At 43.1% G+C, this 25,268-nt stretch overlaps 1 protein-coding gene across 4 annotated transcripts in view; it reads left to right on the top strand.

Annotated features, from left to right (window-relative positions):
• The window catches only part of LOC306997003 (NACHT, LRR and PYD domains-containing protein 12-like), a 95,842-nt gene that overhangs the window by 62,306 nt on the left and 8,268 nt on the right, over positions 1 to 25,268 (top strand). For 2 of the 4 annotated variants that reach the window (XM_079609989.1, XM_079609988.1), the window contains 3 exons: positions 10,600 to 10,770; positions 11,454 to 11,624; positions 16,881 to 17,051. In XM_079609989.1, the coding sequence (XP_079466115.1) occupies positions 10,600 to 10,770; positions 11,454 to 11,624; positions 16,881 to 17,051 (513 nt within the window). Of the gene's footprint in view, positions 1 to 3,252; positions 5,232 to 10,599; positions 10,771 to 11,453; positions 11,625 to 16,880; positions 17,052 to 25,268 lie in introns of those variants that run through there. The other 2 variants (XM_079609987.1, XM_079609986.1) reach the window with 1 other exon arrangement.

Below are 25,268 nucleotides of genomic sequence, written 5' to 3'. Positions count from 1 at the left end.
ATAATTAAGGGTGTGTCCACTTTTGAGTGACAGGTGGATTCCCGCTGCTGTCGTTAGTCATCATTAGCCGTGTGTCTGCTGTCTGTTAGCCGTCACGTTACCTCAGCTAATTTATCGTAAAGATAAATACATTCCAGCCACTAATCTTAGCATTTCTGCCGTGTTTGTGATTTTTCCACGTCTTTGGATTCCGTCGTTGTCGTTGAGTATCGTTGGAGAGAACACCAGCGCTGTATTCCAGCTGTTCTCCTCTGTGAACGCACTCATGGATATCTGACAATTTCTTTGCTTTTTGGAGTTCTCTTACGTAGAGTTCTCTCCTACTGCGTCGATATAGCGACGCTACGGGAAAGATATTTCTTTTTCGAGATTGAAGCATAAAAATGAATCCTTAATTTTGTAAAATATGTAAAACGCTTTTCTGTAGCATACAACCTTAGGCGGAGCAATATCGCGCGCCCATTGGCTGCTCCGCCAGAAAAGCACAGCCTATGCGAGGCCAGTGACGCTGACCAATGAGGGCGCTTCGCGCCCTTCTGCGTCATCTCCCGAAACAGGCGTGGCCTAGGTCTATAAATACCAAGCATAGCTGTCTCCACTCCGATTTTCTATTCTTCACGAAGCTACACGCATCGTAGGACCGGATTCGAGCCACCACAGCCGTCTGATACAGCACCTCAGCAGGACGAGCCCTTACCTGAAGCCGCTGGTCTTCGCCGCCTTCAGCCGCCGTTCCCTGCTGCGCTTCTCCGGCGTGGAATATCCTTTACATTATGTGTGTGTGTTTTGTGTGTGTGTTCGCCGTTGCGACACACAGTTTTTCCACCACTAAAAGAGCCGAGCGTCTTTTTCAAGATGCCTCCGCACCTCCTGTGGCTCGTGTAGAGCCCCGCTCAGCGACGGGGACCACGTGCTTGTGTTTCCTGCCTGTGAGGATCACGCAGCTTCAGCTCTCGTCGATGGCGGCTGCCATCACTGTGATTTGATGCCTACGGTGACTCTGCGGACTCGCCTGGTGTTCATTTACTGAAGCTGCATCTTTCCGCTCGCTGCAGTGCCGCGCCGTGAAAAGCGCCGTGCTCAGCGGAGCCCGGAACCTCCCTCCACCACGAGGTGCTCGCCGCTGCTGCCGCCAGCTTCTCCGCCCGCTTCGCTGGACTCTCTGACCGACGGACAAGGGCCGCTGTGTGCCGCCGCGTCCGTCATGGACGAGGAAGGTGAAACCGCGTCTGTGGGGGACGACTGCTGTTCTCTCCTCGCTTCGGGTAGCAAGGGATGGGCGAGCTCCGAGGATCTCCCCTCCCCCGCCGCTCGTGAGCGTCGACGGAGAAAGACCAGCATCGATGCTTCGAGGAAAGCTAACGTTACAGTGCTAAAATCCCGCCGCGGCCGGATTTCACTAAAATGTCTCGCTCGCACAGTCCCAACATACACGACCGTGCCAGTGTATTTTGCAGTCACCAAATCGGCATCAATGCCCGTTTGCCTGCACACAAACGCCGTTTTCACGACGCCCCAGGTAAATCTGAAAATGTATTTTCTGGTGTCCCGGCCACGGCCGATGGTGTAATGTGTGTATCCGTAATGCCCACGACCCAGTGCCCATTCGTACACACAAGCACAGCCCTACACAATACAGGGCTTGCACATCACGATTGTGCATCACATGTAAGTTAGTGAACGTGCCCGCTTTTCAGTGCCCACAATCACTACACACTGCATGTCCCGTGGTTTCTGTAAAAACTAAACGAATGCACGGTCAGTTGGTTCTGATAGACAGTACTCTCTGTGCTACACGGTGTCCCGGCCACAGCCGATGATGTAATGTGTGTATCCGTAATGCCCACGACCCAGTGCCCATTCGTACACACAAGCACAGCCCTACACATACGATTGTGCATCACATGTAAGTTAGTGAACGTGCCCGCTTTCAGTGCCCACAATCACTACACACTGCATGTCCCGTGGTTTCTGTAAAAACGAAACGAATGCACGGTCAGTCGGTTCTGATAGACAGTACTCTCTGTGCTACACGGTGTCCCGGCCACAGCCGATGATGTAATGTGTGTAACTGTATGCCCACGGCCCACATTTATTCTCAAACATAACGAGCCGTACGGGGCTCGCACCGCGCGCTCTCTCTCTCAGCTGAGAGAGCTGAGCGCGCGCGGGCTGCCCGCTCGATTAAGCGCGCCCCCGCATCGCTGCAATGGCGCCCATGTTACAGCACACGACTGCTCTCGTGTCGCCGCCATTTCGCGACCAGAGCCCGGTTTTTCAACCCGTGCAAGCACAGCCCCGTACAACACAGGGTCTGCACACATAAAATCGACTCATGTCAATTGTGCTTTACATGTAGTGAGCGTGCCCACTGTCCAGTGCCCACAACCACTACACACTGCACGTTCCGCGGTTTCTGTAAAAACGAAACTAACGAACGGTCAGTCAGTTCACAAACACAGTGTCCCCGGTGTTATAAATGTGCCCGCCACCAAGCGCCCACGTTTATTCACAAATATAACGAGCCCTACGGGGCTCGCCCCGCGCGCTCTCTCTCAACTCAGAGAGCCGAGCGCGCGCGGGATGCATACTGTGTTAAACATGCCCCCCGCCTCAGACGCCACGGCGTCCATGTTACAGCACACGGTTGCTCTCGTGTCGCCGCCATTTCGCGACCAGGGCCCAGATTACATTCAACCCCTAGTCACACGTGCAGATGCATGGGAAAGACTTCCCGGGGTCTCAGAATGGGTGCTAGAGACTATAAAAAGAGGCTATTCGCTACAGTTTCATCGACGCCCTCCCCGTTTCGCGGAGAAAGTCGAAACCACGGTGAAAACAGAAGTAGCACATCTACTTCGAGCCGAAATAGCGAAGCTATTGAGCAAAGGGGGCCATAGAGCCTTTATCCCAAGCTCAAAGCGAAGGGGGTCTGTACAGCAGATATTTCATGGTACCGAAAAAAGACGGGGGTCTCAGACCCATTTTAGATCTGAGGCATTTGAACAAAACGCTGACAAAGCGAAAGTTCAGAATGCTCACGACCAAAAAAATCCTCGCGCAGATTCGCCGAGGAGACTGGTTTATGGCAATAGATCTGAAAGATTAATAATAATGCTCATATTATAGCTGTGATAGGTTGGGGGTACAGTAGCAATCTCAGCCATTGTTATCTTATGTGGGAAATCAAATACAAAAACACTATTTGATCTGATATGTATGATCTAATATTTTGCTTTATTTGTTTTACAGTCATGATAATGAAGAAGACACCAGCCCACCCAGCCGAGCCAGACAGGAAAGCTTCCATTCTTCCGATGAGGAGGGCCCTTCCACTTCTGCTGCAGCATCCCAGCCTTCCACTTCTGCTGCAGCATCCCAGCAGCTGCCAGGAATAGGTCATGGACGGCTGCAGTCACGGTCTAGAGGGAGAGCACGGTCAAGGTCAAGATCCAGATCCAGATCCAGATCCGGCAGCTTGAGGGGTCGACAGAGTCCTGAATCCACAAGGTCGAGATCTAGATCACCACAGCCAGCAGCCCCAACTCCATCATGGAACAGTGAGAGTCAGCCAGACATCCCTCCAGTGCCCAAAAGGTTCGTCCCAGCAAGAAAGCCAGGACATCAGCTCAGCCCCACATCCACATACACCCCATTGGACCTTTTCAAACTTTTTGTCAGTGACAGTGCAGCAACCACTTTGTGTAATAACACAAACACAAACGCTGCAAAAAACATTGCCAAGGGTAAAAAATATTCCTGGAAAAACTTCACTGTTGAAGAATTTTTCAAATATTTAGGACTGACTTTCTTTTTTGCACTGGTGAGACTGACAAATATCCGGGACTACTGGAGGACAAACACCATTTTCAGCCAACAGTTTCCCCACTCAGTGATGGCACGTGACAGGTATCAGGTAATTTCCTGGAACATCCACATGAGCGACCCTGATGAAGATGTCCACAACGACCGGAAGAGAGGGACACCAGCTTATGACCGGCTGTTTCGTCTGAAGCCCCTTTTAGACGACATCAAACATGCATGCAGAGCATTTTATCACCCACGGCAGAACCTTTCAGTGGACGAGAGGATGGTGGCAACAAAGGCTCACACTGGCATGACCCAGTATATGAAGGCGAAGCCAACTAAGTGGGGCTTCAAACTTTTTGTGCTGGCAGACAGCAGCATTGGGTACACTTTAGACTTTGCTGTATACACGGGGAAGTCTGTGTTTGCTTCTGGTGTAGGACTGGCATACGACTCTGTTATGTCCCTCATGAACAAATCATTCCTAGGGAGTGGCTACAATTTGTATGTAGACAACTTCTACACAAGTCCAAAGCTGTTCATGGATCTCTACAGCATGAACTTTGGAGCATGTGGCACCTACAGGGACAACAGACGAGGATGCCCCCGCACAACCACAAATGCCATGACCAAAAAGGATCCTAGGGGCACCATCAGGTGGATCCGTGACGGCCCTCTGGTTTTTGTAAAGTGGATGGACACTCGGGAAGTCTCTGTCTGCTCCACAATTCACCCGGCCTTCTCTGGCAACACAGTTCAGAGAAGGGTAAGAACTCGGGATGGAGGCTGGAACACCAAATCCATTCCATGCCCAACCCCTGTCACTGAGTACAACAAGAATATGGGAGGTGTTGATCTTTCTGATCAACTCATCCAATACTACTCAGTTCACCATAAAACTATGAGATGGTACAGGACACTGTTTTTTCATTTTTTGGACATTGCTGCGACCAACAGTTACTTACTTCACAAGGAAGTTTGTGCAGAGAAGCAGCAACAGCCCATGACCCACAGGGCTTTTCTGGAGGAGCTGACAGCCCAACTCTGTGGTGTTACAGTTGCTGTTCCCCCCACCCAGCAACAAAGTGACCATGTACCTGTGCCAACATCAGATCAAACAGAAGCAAGCAAGAAGGCCTTCTATGGTAGAAGGCAATGTGTGAACTGCAAGCAGACAAAGCAGGTCAAACAGGCCACCCCCTGGAAATGCAAAGCATGTGATGTGGCCCTCTGTGTGATTCCTGATAGGAACTGTTTTGAGGCTTGGCATCAGTGAATTTCATGAGGCCCAAAACGCCTGGACTTCTTTTGTAAAAATGTAAATAGTTTTGGTTCTGTTCAAGTTATAATGTTTATTCCTGTGCTCCAGGACTCCAAAGACATGAACAAACTGTTTTCCAGAGGAAATTTGCTTAGCTTTTATTTATTTGTGTGTGATTTCAATAAATGTTTGAGTGATTTCAATTTCCGTTTTATTTTTTCATTTGTCTTTGTGGTCCCATAACTTATTTTACATTCAGGTGACATCAATGCAACACAAATATGCTGAAAGTTCAATTTGTCCTGAAAAAAAAGAGGTGAGTCAATTGTCTGTGCACAAAAGGGTTGATGTTTTACAAGCTTTTTTAGTAAATGACACCAGACGGAAAAATCTGGGTAAAAATACCCTTAGGTCTCAGAGGGTTAAATCCTCCAAGGCCTCCTTCAGTCCCCATTTGGGACCTTTCTACAGTGTTAAACGCTATGAAAGGGGCCCCTTTCGAGCCTATTCACTCAGTTGACATGAAGCACCTGTCTTTCAAGACCGTGTTTCTTTTGGCTCTCGCTTCAGTGAAGCGTGTGGGGGATTTGCAAGCGCTCTCAGTGAGAGCCTCTTGTATGGAGTTCGGGCCCAACGACTCTATAGTCGTGTTGAAACCGAGGCATGGGTATGTACCTAAGTCCCTCAACACACCGTTCAGGGCTCAGGTCATCTCCCTGTCGGCTCTGCCGGCCTCTGGGGACGGAAATAGCTTCCTTTGCCCGGTCAGGGCATTAAGAGCTTACGTGTCCCGCTCCGCTGTTTTTCGACAGACGGAGCAGCTCTTTGTTTCGTTTAGTGGGCACTCTAAAGGGCGTGCTGCGACGAAACAAAGTTTGTCTCAATGGGTGAAGGACGCCATTGCGCTAGCCTACGCATCGAGAGGTGTGGAATGCCCTCTGGGCATCAGGGCACATTCTACGAGAGGCATGGCCTCTTCGTGGGCTTGGTATAGCGGAATCTCGTTACAAGATATTTGTATGGCGACAGGCTGGGCCTCCCCGTCTACATTTATAAGGTTCTATAACCTAGAGGTTCCTGCGTTGCAGGCTAAACTGCTCTCGGTCTAAAGACTAGGTATGGTGTTCCTGCCCCGCACTGCGGCCCAGGTCACTCCAATGTTTTAAGCATCACTCACTGACAATGTGTCCCATGAGCATGCTATTACCCCTCATATATATCTAATATTTACATATATATGTTATTATGCCCTTAGGGGCACTATTATAAAGGGATGATGCTAATTCTAGCCGCTCTCCCTATATACTCTTGGTGTAGGCGCTTGTATGCCAGGGCGCGCGCGCCCTTGGGTGTCTGTGTCGGTCCAAGAACACGCACGGCGTCTTACAGGGGTTCCCGTAGCGTCGCTATATCGACGCAGTAGGAGAGAACTCTACGTAAGAGAACGTACTCGGTTACTAACGTAACCTCGGTTCTCTCTAGGAGAGGGAACGAGTACTGCGTCTCATGCCGTGCGTGCCCACACTGTGTCGCTTCTGTGACGAAAATCGGAGTGGAGACAGCTATGCTTGGTATTTATAGACCTAGGCCACGCCTGTTTCGGCGGGAGATGACGCAGAAGGGCGCGAAGCGCCCTCATTGGTCAGCGTCACTGGCCTCGCATAGGCTGTGCTTTTCTGGCGGAGCAGCCAATGGGCGTGCGATATTGCTCCGCCTAAGGTTGTATGCTACAGAAAAGCGTTTTACATATTTTACAAAATTAAGGATTAATTTTTATGCTTCAATCTCGAAAAAGAAATATCTTTCCCGTAGCGTCGCTATATCGACGCAGTACTCGTTCCCTCTCCTAGAGAGAACCGAGGTTACGTTAGTAACCGAGTACGTTTTCAGGTTTAAAATCGTCAATAGAAATAAAGGCTCGTTCTGCCCTCACGGAATATATAGATTATAATCTGTTTGTACCGTCAGATGAAATCCTCCAGGTGTCGGTGCTTTCTCCGTCCATGCAATAAATGTACATCCTTGAATGAGTGCGGATTTCTAGCGCATTTACTTGAACTTCATAGGTAACATATCTATGGTTTGACCCATTTGAGATGCGGCCAAAATCAGAATTTGAAATGGACTGAATAATAAAGCTCTCTACGAACTTGACGAGCAATGCCACGCTGACGGACCATAGACTGTAATAAAAGAGTGACTGACATGTAACGTTATGCACATAAATCACGGTCACACACACTCTCAGAGTAATATTAAGTTACTGCATAATACATTTTCAACTAGCAGAATAGCTGTACAGAATCACGATACACAGTCTCACTTGTAGCTATGTCTTTTAACTATAATATTTCGAAGAGCAAAAACAGGACCTTTTAATTGGCATTCTGATTTCTATCATCAACGGTCACTTTAGCGCGAGGCCCTGTGGAGTCACAGACGTGGTACTGTGAGTAGCATATAGCATTAGCTCCGATGAGCTCAGCCTCCCCCAAGCCTGAGCTAACTCGATAACGTTGCGCTAGGTGGGCGTGGTTTCAGACAGCCAGGCTCCTCAGCTCCGCCTCTTTGCCCATATTCTGTTATCCGGGAGTGACGAGCGGTGACGCGAGGCCAAGATGGCGACGGCCGGCTCCGCCCACTTTAGGCTTCAAAAATGCTCTTTAGAAACCTACGGGTGACGTCACGGACACTACGTCCATATTTTTTTACAGTCTATGGTTGGACACAGCAACAGTAACTAAAGGGGGCGGGTCTTTGCGAACGGTCAATTGGCCATCGGTCCTCTCAGCAGCAAGAAAAACAAAACTTTTATTCAATGGATAGAGAGCCTAAGTATCCCCTCCGCTTCCGGCTCGTAGGACCTTATTTCGGAAAAAAATATGAATGGTAGTCAATGGCGAGAGACAACTTATCTTTTTATTCTGTCTGAACTGGGCCCTGAATTACACATATGGGGCCCTATCTTGCACCCAGCGCAATTGACTTTGAACACCGACGCATGTATCATTCCTATTTTGCACCCACGCACAGCGGACTTTTCCCTCCACAGACGCACGTCGTTAAATTAGGGAATGAACTTGCGCTCGCGGGGGCGGTTCAGCGCAAAGAGGAGGCGTGTTCCGGCGCAAAACTGCCCTGGTGCTATTTTCCAGTTTTAGAAAGCAATTGCGCCACTGACCAGGAGAAAAACAGTCTAAAGACAGTGGCGCGTTGCGCGTTAGTGATGTGGTATTTTAAGGGCGCGTGCTTGGCCATAATGTAGTGTGTTAACGCGCATCCACTTTGATTCTCTAATAATTATAAACAGACGCAGCAGTTTTCATTTTTGCAAATCATACATTATTACAAGGAAAAATATTAACACACAAGGGAAATCATTGTTGTGTCCGTGAAGATGTGAAAAAGATCTATCTAGATTTTTAAAAAAAATCTAGATTAGGCTACACATTTACCCAAATTATACGCCTGTTTAACCGAAGCTAATTTGAGTGAGTTTCTCCCATCATCCCCAATGTCACTTCTCTGTGTTTTACAGCCCTGACGAGAACGTCGGTTTCCTCGGCTGTGAGCCGCTCCTGGCGTGCGCCGGCAAATCCGCCGTTATAATAGCGATCCGCCGTGGAACAAGCGCGTCTGCTCTTAAAGGGAATGTGAGAGGACGCTCTGATTGGTTTATTTCACGTTACGCCCAAACCACACCTATGAATAATGAAGCGACTTCAGACCAACCCCTTTTAGATTTGCGTCGGGCGCAAGAGTCGTTTATCCGCCGGGAAAATAGCAACAGCGCCGGGATCCGCCCACAAAGTTACTTGCGCTTTGCACTTTGACACTTGCGTTTCAGATCGTCAAAATAGGGCCCATGATGTTTGTCATTTAAAAGATAATTATGAAAGTCAAGAAAGTCGCAGTTTGTCATAAAACAGAAGTTTTATGTGAAAATCGCTCAATGAACTGCATCACAGGGAAGAGAAACAACGAGCATCCGCTGCTCGTGTGTGTGTGTGTGTGTGCAGTCTGATACAAAACACTCAGGCATGACGGCGTAACGTTACGACTATAACGCAAGACTATAGAAAAAATGACAGACGTGAGCTTCAGTAAAGTTAGCTTCAGTAAAGTTAGCTTCAGTAAAGTTAGCTTCAGTAAAGTTAGCTTCATTCATTGAGAGAAACGGTATGACGTCACATATGCGCTTTTTGGGTTTGTAGTCTTTGTAATTCCGTATTTTCACAGTCTTATACCTTAACAGTTTTACATCAAACTGCGACTTTCTTTACTTTAAAATGTGTCTTTTAAATTGACAAACATCATATGTGTAATTCAGAGCACAATTCAAACGAGATCAAAATATTTGTTGTCTCTCGCCATTGACTATCATACAATATTTTTCCGAAATAAGGTCTGGTCCCATGGTGGTTCACCGGAAGGGGAGGGACTTAGGCTCTCTATTATGTATAGCCTCGAAAGAGCGCTTCCTTTACAATCATTATAAAGCTGTCACTCATCTCAGTTCACAATCTCACAAAGTTACATTATAAACAATAAAGTTGTCTACACTGCATAAAGAAAATCTGTCTTGCATCATCACAAAAAAGAGATCAGCAAACATGTCTGTGATTGGCTACATTTCTTACCGCTGCAAAAACACCAGAGGTGGAAAGTCCAGGTTCAGAAAGTAAAAGTCCTCCTCAGTATTTTGTTCCAATCACCTGGATTTGCTAATTAGCACAGTTTTTCAGCCAGGAGATAGAACTAATTAGTGAAATCAGCTGACTGAGTTTATGGGTGGAATAAACATATGGCAGGACTTTTACTTTCTGACCCCTGGACTTTCCACCTCTGAAAAACACGTTGTAAATAGAAACATTTGACCATGAACCTTGGAAAAGAATTTTACATTACATTACATTTACAGTTGTCAATGTCACTGCACTTTTATTTGTATAGCACTATTAAAACAACATGTTGACCAATGTGCTTTACATAATCTCATTAAAATAGACCGAATAATACATTAGTAATGGAATAAAAATTAAATAAATAAAAAAACTTCAAAAGGATGAATAGGCCATGGCAAACAAATGTGTCTTAAAACATGTAGAGAGTCAGTGTCACTAACATGTAATGGTAAGCTGTTCCAGAGTATTGGCGCTAATGCCCCAAATGCACAATCCCCTTTCTGGCTTCCTGATCTCAAAGTTCTTCGTGTCTGATACTCCATTAACAGATCTGATAAATACGTCGGTGTAAGGCCATGAAGAGATTTATACACCAGTAAAAGAAGTTTAAAATCAATCCTATATTGTACAGGGAGCCAATGTAGAGAGACCTAGGATGGAGTGATGTGTTCACTTTTTTTAACATTCATTAATAATCTCATTGCTGCGTTTTGAACCTTTTGCAGTCGTATAATAGATGCCTGACTAATACTTTTATATACAGTTAAATTATATTGGAATTTAAATTTGTTGGAAAGCTCTTCGATAGTGTTTAAATTATGCTATTTGATTTTCATCTCTCTACAGGTTGTATGATTGTGGCGTCACAGTTGAAGGTTTTGCTGCTCTGACTTCAGCTCTGAGATCAAACCCTGAACACCTGAGAGCACTGATTCTGTCTGTGAATAATATAGGAGAATCAGTGAATCTGCTGTCTGATGTCCTACAGAATCCTCTCTGTAAACTGGAGAAACTGTGGTAAGATCATATTTGACTCTCACACATGAATCACAGTGTAAAGTATATTTGAAGTGTTCAGCCTCTTTCTGCTGCTGTGAGTTCAGATTATTGAGCTGTAAATGATTGAACACATGAGCTGATCCTCAATAACATGAAACTGCAGGACTGAGAGTCACACTGAAATACACACTTTCACACACAACCAACATTTCAGTGTCTTGACTTTAAACAGACTCGAGCTCAACACAGTCAGAACTGAGAAATGAAGAACATGCTGGATTCATTCTTACTGTTAATTATGATCATCTTTCTGCATTGACACTTTCTAAAGTATTGTTTTTAATAAAAAAAGTAAAAAACTAACAAACTAAAAAACACTAATAGACACTCCATACATATTGCATAGTACAGATCTAAGTAACAGTAAAACTAACCTATGTTGTGAATAGTCTAATTTATTAAAGCAGATTTTGCACAAGACTGAATTTTAATATAGTGCAAATAAGAGATTATTTTTCCTGATTGAATGATACTTTAGATGTTTTATGATCATGTTTTGTGACATTTTAGATCTCAATCTAATGATCCATCAAACATATTAATTTGTGCTTTAAGTTTGAACTTTCTCTTTAATAATGTATTCACTGCTAAACTGATCTGATCTGAACTGAGAGTGAAGTGTGTGTCATTGTTCTCTACAGGTTGAATTATTGTGGCGTCACAGTTGAAGGTTTTGCTGCTCTGACTTCAGCTCTGAGATCAAACCCTGAACACCTGAGAGAACTGGATCTGACTGGGAATAATATAGGAGAATCAGTGAATCTGCTGTCTGATGTCCTACAGAATCCTCACTGTAAACTGGAGATACTGAGGTAAGATCATATTTGATTCTCACACATGAATCACAATGTAAAGTATATTTGAAGTGTTCAGCCTGAAGTGACGACAGCTTCCTTGATTTAAATGTGTCTAAAGCTAAATAATTAATCATAGACTTTAGGAAGCACAGTGACAAAACAAAACTGAGTGTAATACACAATGAAAATGTTCAAATAGTCCAAACATAAGTTCTTAGGCACAGTGTTTGACTCGCAACTGAAATCCAATGAGAACATTGATCATTATTAAAGGTGCCAAGTGTAATTGTCTGGCAAAAAAATCAAGTCATACTCCACATTCCATACCAGATGGGGGCAGTATACCTCCATAAAGTGAATTGGTCTACTCTATAGTAACAGACGAGAAACGGCATAGTCTCTATGCTCCGCCCCTACCTTCACAACCATAGACATCATATAGATAGACGCCCTATCGACCGCTACTGCCTACTAGCGCGGTCGAGCCGTGGGGCCGCCATCTTAGACCGGTCACCCGCTCCACTCAGTGTAATCTGTATGGCAGGTGCAATGAGCTGTCAGCGCATTTAATTAATCATATCTCACTGAATACCGAACTGATTTTCACGCGGGGTTTTTTTCTGCAAATGTCATTCATGTAGCTATGATACAGGACAAATGGTTCGGCATATTTTAATATTCATAGTAGCTTAACAGTAATATAATATTCTGATATAAGATATAAAGGGACCAGACGTCCAAAATCAAAATATGTGATGTAGGATATAATGTATTTTATAAATCACACACTATAAATATGATAAAGAAGCAGAAACAGATAGTTGCAGTAAAGTAAGATATTTTAATAAGTTGAAGAAACAATAATGATTTGTGACACACACACACTCGATTTGCGCATCGCCGTCATGTGTGTATTACAGGCAGAGGCGGACAGAGTACACAGCTTCCTTACTTGAGTAAAAGTACAGATACCCCTTGCTAAATTTTACTCAAGTACAAGTAAAAGTACTACAGTCAAATGTCTACTTAAGTAAAAGTACTGAAGTACTTGTTTTTAAAAGTACTTGAGTATCAAGAGTACAAGAGTACATTTTCTAAATATTGCATTACTACTGCCACAGTGCTTACATTTATGTACAGAAACGTCCTACATGGAGTTATGAAAAATGTTAATACCTTGGAGAATGTAAAAGGAATTGAAAGTAAAATCAAGTAATTTTCATCTTTTTACCATGTTGCTTTATTTAACGTTAAAATTTAATGTTAAATAAAGCAACATGGTAAAAAGATGAAAATGTTTATTTAATTTAAATAAATGCAATACAAGGCAATGGCAACGCTCTGACAAAAATTTAATGCATTTTTTGCACCCACATTTGAACCTGACTGTGTTAAACACACCGCATACTCAAGAACATCAAAGCAAATGCTCAGTTTACATTAATGTGTAATATCAGAAAAGAAAATTCAGCTAACAATTGTGTGTACATGTGAGTTTCTCTGTTTTTTCATCAATCAAATCAATAAACCTAAACCAGCAAAGAAGGCAATATAGCAATGTTCTGACACACCTCTGAACCTGAACCTGAAAGCTGATTGCTGATAGGCTGTCCCAATCAGTGGCGCCTGCACAATCCAGTCACGTTTGAGAGGGAAACAACAAATTGAGGGTTTCCGAGATTTTTCTTTTTTCCTTTATTTTTTTTTTTAGAAGTAACGGGTACTCAGTACTCACGATTATGGATAGAAATGTAGTGGAGTAAAGAGTACAATATTTGCCTCTCAAATGTACTTGAGTAAAGTCATGAGTACTCCCCAAAAATGATACTCGAGTAAAGTACAGATCCCTCAAAATTGTACTTAAGTACTGTACTCAAGTAAATGTACTCCGTTACTGTCCGGCTCTGATTACAGGTAACGTTATTACATTGCTTCCTGATATCACGTGCGCAAACACAAATAACCTATATTTATATATGTTTATACTACAGGGCAGTTGAATGCTTGTATCTGATAACCGTGAAGCTCTTGTAATTATTACTTTACCCAACCTCTCCATGTCGAGTGATGCAGTAAACATCAGACAGCGCACGTGAACCGATCATCTCTACTATAGAGATTGCTAATGTGACGTCACCAGTGACGTATTACCAGTGGTGAACGCAAAGCATTTTGGGAATCCGCGGCACAAACAGAAGGCTCCAGACTTGATTGCATGGAGGGAAGAAAGCAGTGTACAAGATGCCGTCTACCTGCTGTGTTGTAAACTGTAATAGCCGTTCTCACGGTAGAAGTGGCATACAGCTTAAGGACTTTATCGGTTTCCAGCGTGGAAAAAGCACTGAGTGTTCAGAGTGTGACAAAAGCACAATGTTGTGTTTTTTTGCGAGTGAACACAAATATAAGTAAACACTTTGCAGTTCTGTTTGAATTATGTCCTGTATGAACAAAATGACGGAGTATGCTTTTATGTTTCCACTGTTCGACGCCCGCGACCCCTCCCCTCTCTCTCTCTCACACATACACACACACACACACAGTGCGCCCGGGCCCGCACCTCTCTCTCTCTCTCTCTCTCTCTCTCTCTCTCTCTCTCTCTCTCTCTCTCTCTCTCTCTCTCTCTCTCTCTCTCTCTCTCTAGCGGGAACACACGCACACTCCTAAATTGCAATCTTAACATGAATTCTGACTGCATGCTGCATGCAGATAGACGAGAGAGTGCGATGAGTGTGTGCTTAAAACAGTAGGATACCTTTGAACGGACGACAGTTTTCTGCCCCACTTTTACAATCTCCAGTCCTGGACCCACCCATCAGTAAAAAAGACTTGGGCCTGCTGCAGCGACTTGAAGTTACTGAAAACTTTGTGTGTGTATGCACTAACATTTAATATAATGTAGTTATATATAACGTTATATGGGTGCTGGAAGTTGGGCAACAGGTTGACGTCTCCTGACCAGTCACTATGCTCATAAGGATCCAGTCCTTTGATTCCCTTTATTTTCTCCTCGTATCTCGTCTTTGCATTATGATTTAGCTTTAGGCGGTATGGTCCGACAGTGTTATCTTTAGGCCGCTGCATTTTGTAGGATTAATGTTTTTCACACTAATGTTTTTTTTTTTTTTTTCATGCCAGAAAGCAAACCTGCTATGCCAGCCCATGTAAACTGGCCAGACATACCCATAATTCTTTGCGTTCTGATGACGTTGCCGCCCAGTTGGTCAGTCACATGTCTTAGCGATCTCTACAGTAAAAAAACACAAACACTGTTGAAAGATACAGTAGGCTACAAATGACCTGTTCGCGCCACAAATTGTTCTCCGTCCTTAGCGACCGAGTCATTGAATGTGAAACAGCCGGCTGCTGTCGTCAGCGAGCAGCAATATTCAGACAACGAGGGCGCGCGCGCCGCGTTGATACCTCCGTTTCAGTTTCTCGAACCCGCGCAGTGCGGCGGTCAGAACACGGAGACCATTCTTCTGCCCCTAGCTATGCGTGCGAAAGCATGGGAAGCGATCCCGGGCGTGTCCGAATGGGTGCTGAACGTTGTAAAACAGGGCTATGCGCTGCAGTTCGCTCGCCGTCCCCCGCGCTTTCGAGCCCGGACCGTGACGAGCGGTCCTTTTCTTATCTGATTTGATTTGTGCTTCAGAGCGCGTTTTTTTCCCTGCAGCGGGTGGTGGTGGTAAGGGTCTCTTGCCAAGGGCTTCAGCCATCCTTCCGCTCTCTTCCCTGAATTGAAATGAAGTAGTGGGCTGTACTTTCCACACGATTGACATCAGGTTCAAGTATGCCCACAAGCCGTGCGAGTTATTCGTGTATTGCAGGTTGGCTGGTGGTTATGTTGCCCGCATACCGCCTCCCATGGCCGAAACTGGTATTACGACACCTGTCGGGCCGTGGCTAGTAATGCTAATGCTAATTAAGGTTGATATCTCTGCAGCACTATAACTTGACATTTTTTTAATGACATCATTGCCCTTATTTCTTCTCATTCTTTTGATGCGTGTAGCTCATTTTTTGGATATGTTTACCTAAATTTTTACACATGGCACCTTTAAGCGAGAGACCAGAGAATATATCTACTGAGGAAACTTAACTCTTTTGGGGTCTGTAAAATAATTTTATGCACATTTTATCAAGCCTTCATTGAGAGCCTAATAACATTTTCTTTCTTGTGTTGGTTTAATGGACTCTCTGTGAAAGACAAAAAGAGCTTGAGGGACATTGTTAAGGTATGCTCAAAAATCACTGGTACCCAGTTAAGAGATCTCTGTTCTCTCTGGAAAACACGAGTTGTCCAGAAAGCAGAATATTGTGCCAACCAGATCATGTACTCAGTGATGTATTTGTTATCATGCAGTCAGGTCGGCGGTATCATGAGCCAATACGGAAAAATAACCACTATGCAAACATATTCATTCCCTCTGCTATAAGACAATGAAGAAATGAAAACACAACTACAACAAAACTGTTTTTTGCACTCTGAGTGAGTGAGTGAGTGAGTGAGTGAGTGAGTGAGTGAGTGAGTGAGTGAGTGAGTGAGTGAGTGAGTGAGAGAGTGAGTGAGTGAGTGAGTGAGTGAGTGAGTGAGTGAGTGAGTGAGTGAGTGAGTGAGTGAGTGAGTGAGTGAGTGAGTGAGTGAGTGAGTGAGTGAGTGAGTGAGTGAGTGAGTGAGTGAGTGAGTGTGTGAGAGAGAGAGAAATGATTGGGTCATGTCTGTGTGTGATGTTATGGGAGAGAGAGAAGCATCTGTATACAGGGAGATGTATGACTGTACTTATTTATAGTTTATTGTATTACATTATATACATTGCATGCTAATGTACTTTTTAACGTTAACCCTTAATGAAAGGGTTGTCTGTAAAACTGAATCTCCCCCTTGGGGACTAATAAAGTAATCTGAATCTGAATCTCTTTCTGCTGCTGTGAGTTCAGATTATTGAGCTGTAAATGATTGAACACATGAGCTGATCCTCAATAACATGAAACTGCAGGACTGAGAGTCACACTGAAATACACACTTTCACACACAACCAACATTTCAGTGTCTTGACTTTAAACAGACTCGAGCTCAACACAGTCAGAACTGATTGAATGATACTTTAGATGTTTTATGATCATGTTTTGTGACATTTTAGATCTCAATCTAATGATCCTCAAACATTAATTTGTGCTTTAAGTTTGAACTTTCTCTATAATAATGGATTCACTGCTAAACTGATCTGATCTGAACTGAGAGAGTGAAGTGTGTGTCATTGTTCTCTACAGGTTGAGTAAGTGTGGCGTCACAGATGAAGGTTTTGCTGCTCTGACTTCAGCTCTGAGATCAAACCCTGAACACCTGAGAGAACTGGATCTGTCTGGGAATAAAATAGGAGAATCAGTGAATCTGCTGTCTGATGTCCTACAGAATCCTCTCTGTAAACTGGAGATACTGAGGTAAGATCATATTTGATTCTCACACATAAATCACAATGTAAAGTATATTTGAAGTGTTCAGCCTGAAGTGACGACAGCTTCCTTGATTTAAATGTGTCTAAAACTAAATAATTAATCATAGACTTTAGGAAGCACAGTGACAAAACAAAATCGAGTCTAATACACAATGAAAAAGGGATTTGTTTAGTATAAAACCTACATACAGCACCTTTAACTCTTTTGGGGTCTGTAAAATAATTTTATGCACATTTTATCAAGCCTTCATTGAGAGCCTATTAACATTTTCTTTCTTGTGTTGGTTTAATGGACTCTCTGTGAAAGACAAAAAGAGCTTGAGGGACATTGTTAAGGTATGCTCAAAAATCACTGGTACCCAGTTAAGAGATCTCTATTCTCTCTGGAAAACACGAGTTGTCTGTTCCGTCACTGGCAGGTAAGTGTGTGTGATTTTAAAGTATTATTACTGGTATATTAACCATTTAATGGCCTAGGACCTCAATACATTGCAGATATATCCGCTGCTCTTTTCCGTCACTAGTGTGTGTGTGTCTTTTCAGGCATTTTCTGGAAACATCACTTTAATTTATTAAACAGTTGATCTCAAATTTTAATTCTGACTCCATGAAGAATTTAATCTCCAAATTTAAGTGGCTCTTTGTTTTTACAAGTTTTCTATCAGCTGATCCTCAGATTAGTTGTGATTTAATTTAGACCACAGATTATTCTGGGCATTTCATCATTTCAAATATTGGTTCATTAAAGGGCACCTATTATGACATTTAAAATGTTCCTAATGTTGTTTTGGGAGTCCCCAACAACAGTTTTACATGCATGCAATGACAAAAAACACTTTTGTTGTCGTATAATATGCATTTATTTTTACCTGATTCGCTCACCGACTCCCAAATGATTCGTTTAACGACTCATTTTTCCAAACCCCTCCTTTGCGCGACGCTAATCTGCGTTGATTGGTCAGATGACCCAGCAGTGTTTACAGAGATAATACTTATTGTTTAACACGGAGTACAATGATGCTTTTATCAATTAAATTGTGTTATAATAATGATTATAGTCCACTGCTTTGTAGTTTGTAGTAAAAAACTAAAAATAAGATAAAGAATTTAATGTTATGTTAGCGAGCATAGCCCAGAGTTCATATTGTAAAAGCACAATCAGTCTTTGTTTGCATTAGCCCGATGCATAAACATAACGTTTTACAACAAAAAAAATATGCAGTTATGTTACTACTAGGTATTACTCTATTCTTTAAGACAACTCCGAAAACAACGACAAACCCTTCACATATCTCAATACAATTGTCATTGAAGACCTAGAAGCTAAACGGTGCTTACACAACAAACAAAATAATTATTAAGCTACATAAAACATAAAAGCAACAATTATTAATAACACTTACAGGTTGTGATACGGAGGAGGAAGCTGATGCAAATACACTTGGAACTGAACCTTCCTTCAATATCAGCCGGCTCGCGAATCCAAGTTTGATTGCATTTAAGTTGGTGAAGCAATCGTCTTCAAAATGGCGCGAACAAAGCACAAGGCTCGGACTATATACTTCTGTGGTATAGTTGTATAGCCTATATGAATTGTAGCCACTTAGTCTTCAAATGCTCCTCCTTGGGCAGATGAAAAAAGTTGGCTTTTGAGCCGCACTTCAGAACACAGCGTCTCGTCGCCCTGATGTTTTCCCTGGCCTTGGAGCGCAATAAGTGGGCGTATCGTATTCAAATAACTTGACAAGTTGACGTCATCTAGTCAGGGAAAAAGCTTCGGTCTTCTAACGATTCATAAAAATGACTCTGAGTCGACTCTTACTTTTGAAAGACAATAACTTTATATACGGTGCACTTTCATATTTCAAACTTTGCAGGATGTTTTTGTTCACTTAGATCTATGTTACACACTACATGAAAGGTACATTTCAAAATTCCATAATAGGTGCCCTTTAAGGACCCGGTGTCGCTTTGAGATGTCACGTCGTGAATGTGCGCTCACGATCACAATCTAGCCAGTCCTGAAATATTCAGAGTCCAGTGCAACTATTTTACCCTAAGCGGCCGCTCACTGCTGACCCGAAGGTGTCATTGTTTGTAATAGCCGCGAGTTTACAACATGCTAAGTCAGGGATAATCAGAAATCGGGAGATCTCCTTAATGAAGGTGCCTGTGCTCCATCCATTAGTGTCTTAGGTGTGATCTATCCTGGACAGAGATTTGCGGAAACCCCAGACTGCACATTCATCTACTAGAAATAATGATTTCAGAAAAATGCAGAATATATCAAGGTTAACATTTATTTTTGCCAGGCAGAATTAAACATCAAATAAAATAATACATAGTACACAATTGATCAGTATAAAATAAAACATTCAAAATGCAATATCAAAAATAGTTTCACAGAGTCGGCGTACTCTAGCTCCCAAATATGTATTCAGCTTTCGTTGGACCCTTTCTCGTGACCCAAGTGGTGACGCCTGAGTTTGGGGGAAGACAAATGGTTATCAACTATCTTTATTGGGGCATCTCCCACATCAGAAGAACAGGCATTGTTTTCTTCTTCTGACTGTTCTGCTGCTGCGGGAATAACACCACTTCACCATTCGCACCAGAAGTATTTATTTTGCCCTCTTAACACCGCTGGAGGCAGTAGGTTCGTGAGATTTGCATGACTGAATGAGCCCTGAAGGGGAGAAGATAGTGTGCAGAGTCAGGAACTCAGCATCGGGGGAGAGATCAGTTGTGTTGTGCTCCCTGTCCCTTAGATCTCTCTTGCAGATTAGTGAGTTTTTATTGTTTCATTGCAGGTTTGAATTCTTGAATTCAGTCTTAGGAAAAACCTGTGTGTGTGTGTGTGTGTGTGTGTGTGTGTGTGTGTGTGTGTGTGTGTGTGTGTGTGTGTGTGTGTGTGTGTGTGTGTGTGATGTTATGGGAGAGAGAGAAGCATCTGTATACAGGGAGATGTATGACTGTACTTATTTATAGTTTATTTTATTACATTATATACATTGCATGCTAATGTACTTTTTAACGTTAACCCTTAATGAAAGGGTTGTCTGTAAAACTGAATCTCCCCCTTGGGGACTAATAAAGTAATCTGAATCTGAATCTCTTTCTGCTGCTGTGAGTTCAGATTATTGAGCTGTAAATGATTGAACACATGAGCTGATCCTCAATAACATGAAACTGCAGGACTGAGAGTCACACTGAAATACACACTTTCACACACAACCAACATTTCAGTGTCTTGACTTTAAACAGACTCGAGCTCAACACAGTCAGAACTGATTGAATGATACTTTAGATGTTTTATGATCATGTTTTGTGACATTTTAGATCTCAATCTAATGATCCTCAAACATTAATTTGTGCTTTAAGTTTGAACTTTCTCTATAATAATGGATTCACTGCTAAACTGATCTGATCTGATCTGAACTGAGAGAGTGAAGTGTGTGTACAAGCCATCTCTCCCACACTTCTACCAGCACTCACACACATCATCAACTCATCCCTCCACACTGGCACTTTTCCTACAGCATTCAAGCAGGCTCGGGTTACTCCACTGCTTAAGAAACCCAGATTAAACACATCACTCTTAGAGAATTATAGACTTGTCTCTCTCCTACCATTCATTGCGAAAACACTTGAACGAGTTGCTTTCAACCAAGTATCATCTTTCCTCTCTCTGACCAACCAACTAGATGTAAACAAATCTGGCTTCACGAAAGGGCATTCAACCGAGACTGCATTGCTGTTGGTCACAGAAGCCCTACGGATCGCAAAAGCTGCCTCCAAATCATCAGTTCTCATTCTCCTGGATCTGTCTGCTGCCTTCGACACTGTGAATCATCAGATCCTTCTGTCCACCCTCTCATCACTGGGCATCACAGGGACTCCTCTCCACTGGTTTGAGTCCTATCTCACAGGTAGGTCCTTCAGAGTCGCATGGAGAGGCTGAAACGCATCAACTGACCACAGGGGTTCCCCAGGGCTCAGTTCTTGGACCCCTCCTCTTCTCCATTTACACCACATCACTGGGACCCATCATACAGGCACATGGTTTCTCTTACCATTGCTATGCTGACGACACCCAGCTCTACCTCTCATTTTAACCAGATGATCCCACAGTAGCTGCACGTATCTCAAGCTGCCTGGCGGACATCTCGGCATGGATGAAGGAACACCACCTGCAGCTCAACCTGGCAAAGACTGAGCTTCTCGTCCTCCCTGCCAATCTGTCTCTACAGCACAACTTCACTATCCAGCTTGACTCAACTTTAATCACCCCATCAAGGTCGGTCAGAAATCTCGGAGTAACATTTGATGACCATCTGACCTTCACAGACCACATTACAAAGACAGCTCGATCATGCAGGTTTGCACTGCACAACATCAGGAACATCAGGCCTTTTCTCTTTTCTAACTGAGCATGCAACACAACTTCTCGTCCAGGCCCTGGTTATCTCTAGGTTGGATTACTGCAATGCTCTTCTGGCTGGCCTTCCATCATGTGCAACTAAACCTCTACAAATGATCCAGAATGCTGCAGCCCGTCTTGTCTTCAACGAGCCCAAAAGGGCCCACGTCACTCCTCTGTTCATCTCTCTGCACTGGCTACCACTCGCTACTCGCATCAAGTTCAAGGCATTGACGCTTGCTTACAGATCGACCACAGGCTCAGCTCCCTCCTACCTTCACTCGCTCCTACGAGTCTACATACCTACCAGAAGCCTGCGATCGGTCAATGAGCGACGGCTCGTGGTACCATCTCAGAAAGCCACAAAATCACTCTCCAGAACATTCTCATTCACGGTTCCATGCTGGTGGAATGATCTCCCTACCCTCATCCGGAATGCAGAATCCCTGACAACATTCAAAAGACAACTGAAAACTCATCTCTTCCGTGAGCACTTATCTTAAAAAAAAAAAAAAAAAAAAAAAAAAAAAAAAAACTTTTCCTTTATTCCCCCCTTGTCTGGCTTATGCTACTCTCAGGAATGCCTGAACTTTGTATTTTGAGCACTTCTTGCGTTGTTTTTTGCCTCTTCACAATGACTCGCTTGCTGTAGTCCTCAGTTGTAAGTCGCTTTGGATAAAAATGACTAAATGTAATTATGATCATCTTTCTGCATTGACACTTTCTAAAGGATTTTTTTCACACACACACACACACACACACACACACACACACACACACACACACACACACACACACACACACACACACACACACACACACACTAATTGACACTCCATACATATTACATAGTACAGATCTCAGTAACAGTAAAACTAACCTATGTTGTGAATAGTCTCATTTATTAAAGCAGATTTTGCATAAGACTGAATGTTAATATAGTGAGAGATTATTTATCCTGATTGAATGATACTTTAGATCAGGGGTCCCCAACTAAATTGACAAGAGGTCCACTAACCCGATCAGCCCAGTAAACGAGAGTCCGGACATACAAAAACACCCGGCAATAATTCAGTTTTCTTTCCTTTTATTAAATTGTAACAATGTCAACAAATTGACAATAAAACCTTTGACAATAAAAGGACAATAAAAGGATACAACTCTTTATCTTTAAATGTATTGATTTTGTTTAAATTCATTCAAGTATGTTATTTCATTTTAGTGCAAATATTCAAATGTCAAACAAAACCATTCAACATCAATAACAGCAACAGGAAGCATGAAAATAAATGCTGAAAGTCACAATCTTAATATATTAGGTGCAAATGATTTACCTTCATAACCACTCAAAGAAAAATACATTCAGTGTTGTGAACAGCTGCTATTGCACATAAACTTGCAAACATTGTATTTCAAAAGTGCAAAAAGGGAACAAATAATGCACCTCATAATGCATTATATAATTTTTTTTTTTAAAAATAGTGCAACAAAAAATAAAGTAAACATTTTTGTAAACAAGCAAGTTTGTAAACTTAGCTCAGTGTGAGAAATTTGCATTGGCACTGGCAGCCAATCTCTTAAATCTGGGTTGGAATGGAGTCAAAGCAATTCTCAGACATGCATGCACATGATCATTGGTCAGTTGTGAGCGGTACTTATTCTTAATGATGTTTAGTGTAGAGAAGGCTGACTCACAGCTATAGGTAGAGCCAAACATTGTTAATGTGTACACTGCCACTTTGTTAAGTACAGGAAACTTTGCCTTTGGCACAGTCTGCAGCCAAAATGTGACCGGGTCAGAGGATTCACATTGCTCTCTAAACACTACATCAGCCTGTAAATCTAATAGCTCCATTTGAAGGGTCTGTGCATTAGCCCATTTGTACGTATGTACTGCCTCCTTTGAGAAAGAAATAACATTCTTAACCAAAAATGGACTCCTAACAAAGAGCATCAGCTGATCTCCCAATGTAAAGCCATCAAAGCGAGCCTTAAAGTTTTCAATCAACTTTTGGATAAAGTCAGAATGAGCAGTGACATTGCTCTCCTGTATCTCCTTCATTGAAGGAAAATGTGTACAGTCCTGCTCAAGATCCATTTTCAGAATGTCCAGTTTCCTCTGAAAAGACTGGACTGCAGCCACCAAGTCACACACAGAATTGTCTTTCCCTTGAAGCTTCAGATTGAGGTCATTTAAATGCCCTGTGATGTCAACCAGAAAGGCCAGTGTGTCCATGTTATTTTCCTCTTCTAAAAAGTGCAAAAACACCTGAGCCTTGTGACTCTTTTGTTGTGCAAGGAAATCTTTAAATTTCATTTCTTATCTTCCAAAAGCGAGCCAGCACTTTTCCTTTACTCAACCATCTGACATTGGAGTGCAAGAGCAGGTCGTTGGCAGGAGCATCTACTTCTGCTAAGAACTCCCTGAGCAGACGATGCTGGTGAGCTGATGAAGCCCTGAGAAAGTTAACTAGTTTGGTGATGGTGTTCATAACTTCTGCGTGGTGCTCTGAAAGTGTGGAGCAGAGAACAGACATGTGAATAATGCAGTGATATGACAAGAGCTCTGGGTTGTCCTCTTTCAGTCGACTGACTGCACCCTTTTCTCTTCCCATCATAGACGGTGCCCCGTCAGTGGTGATGGAGACAACATTTTTTACATCGATTCTCCTCTGTGTCAGCATTTCCTTTATGGCCAAATATATATGTCCTCTCCCCTGGTATGCGTTTTTAAAGCTGTGACGCCTAAAATGTCCTCTACAAATGTTTTAGTCTCCTCATGATAAAATCGGACAACACCAAGAGCTGAGCGTTGTCACTCACGTCAGTTGATTCATCAGCAGCTAACGCAATGCACGGGGCGCTTTGGATGGCGCTGTCAAGCTGGGAATGCACATCTTCCGACAGTAGCTCTGCTCTTCTTGTTGTTGTTGTGGATGATAAAGGAATCTGACGAACCTTTTGTTTTAGCTGCTGTCCTTCTTTACCCTCAAACAGCGTGTCTGCCAACGCCTCCATACATTCTTTCACCATTCCGGAGTCAGTAAAAGGTTTTTTATGTTTGCCCAAAATCCACTGTACTCGAAGTGAGCACTCGTAGGCTCGCTGCTGTGCTGTAAGGGACTGTGTTATCACCCGTGTTGCACGCTCATACTGTCCTTTCAGTTCACCAATTTTCCTCGTCCTCGCGGGTGATCCTGGCAGGTAATTTTCATTGAAAGTTTTGTGTCTTGTCTCGAAATGCCGCTTAATGTTTCCAATGTTTCCAATGTAATGTTTCCGCAACAGACTCCGAACAAATAAGACACACGGGCCTCGTAGAGCTCGATGACGGCAAAATGAACGCGTACGCTTCAGTCCACTCATCTCGAAAGATGCGGTTTTCAGAGTCCACTTTTCTAATTTTTGACAAAGCCATAATAATCCATTCACGAATCTCATAGTAATGTGTGTACAAGCCAAAGTTTGATCTCTCCGGACCGCAGCTCTTTCAAAGGACCTGACACACACATAGCTGCCCTCGCGCACGCCTGTTCAAAAATGACTTTCGGTAAAAAACATTTTTTTTTTATTCCAAAACTTTTTAACAAAAATGTTTAGAGGTCCGGATAAAACGGTCTTGGGGTCCGGACCTAGACCCCGGTCCACCAGTTGGGGACCCCTGCTTTAGATGTTTTATGATCATGTTTTGTGACATTTTAAAATCTCAACCTAATGAACCATCACACATATTAATTTGTGCTTTAAGTTTGAACTTTCTCTTTAATAATGGATTCACTGCTT

This window comes from Phoxinus phoxinus, assembly GCF_949152265.1.
Source record: "Phoxinus phoxinus genome assembly, chromosome: 4".
Lineage (NCBI taxonomy): Eukaryota > Metazoa > Chordata > Actinopteri > Cypriniformes > Leuciscidae > Phoxinus > Phoxinus phoxinus.
Note: the sequence above shows the minus strand (reverse complement) of the source record. Positions and strands in the feature narration are given on the sequence as shown.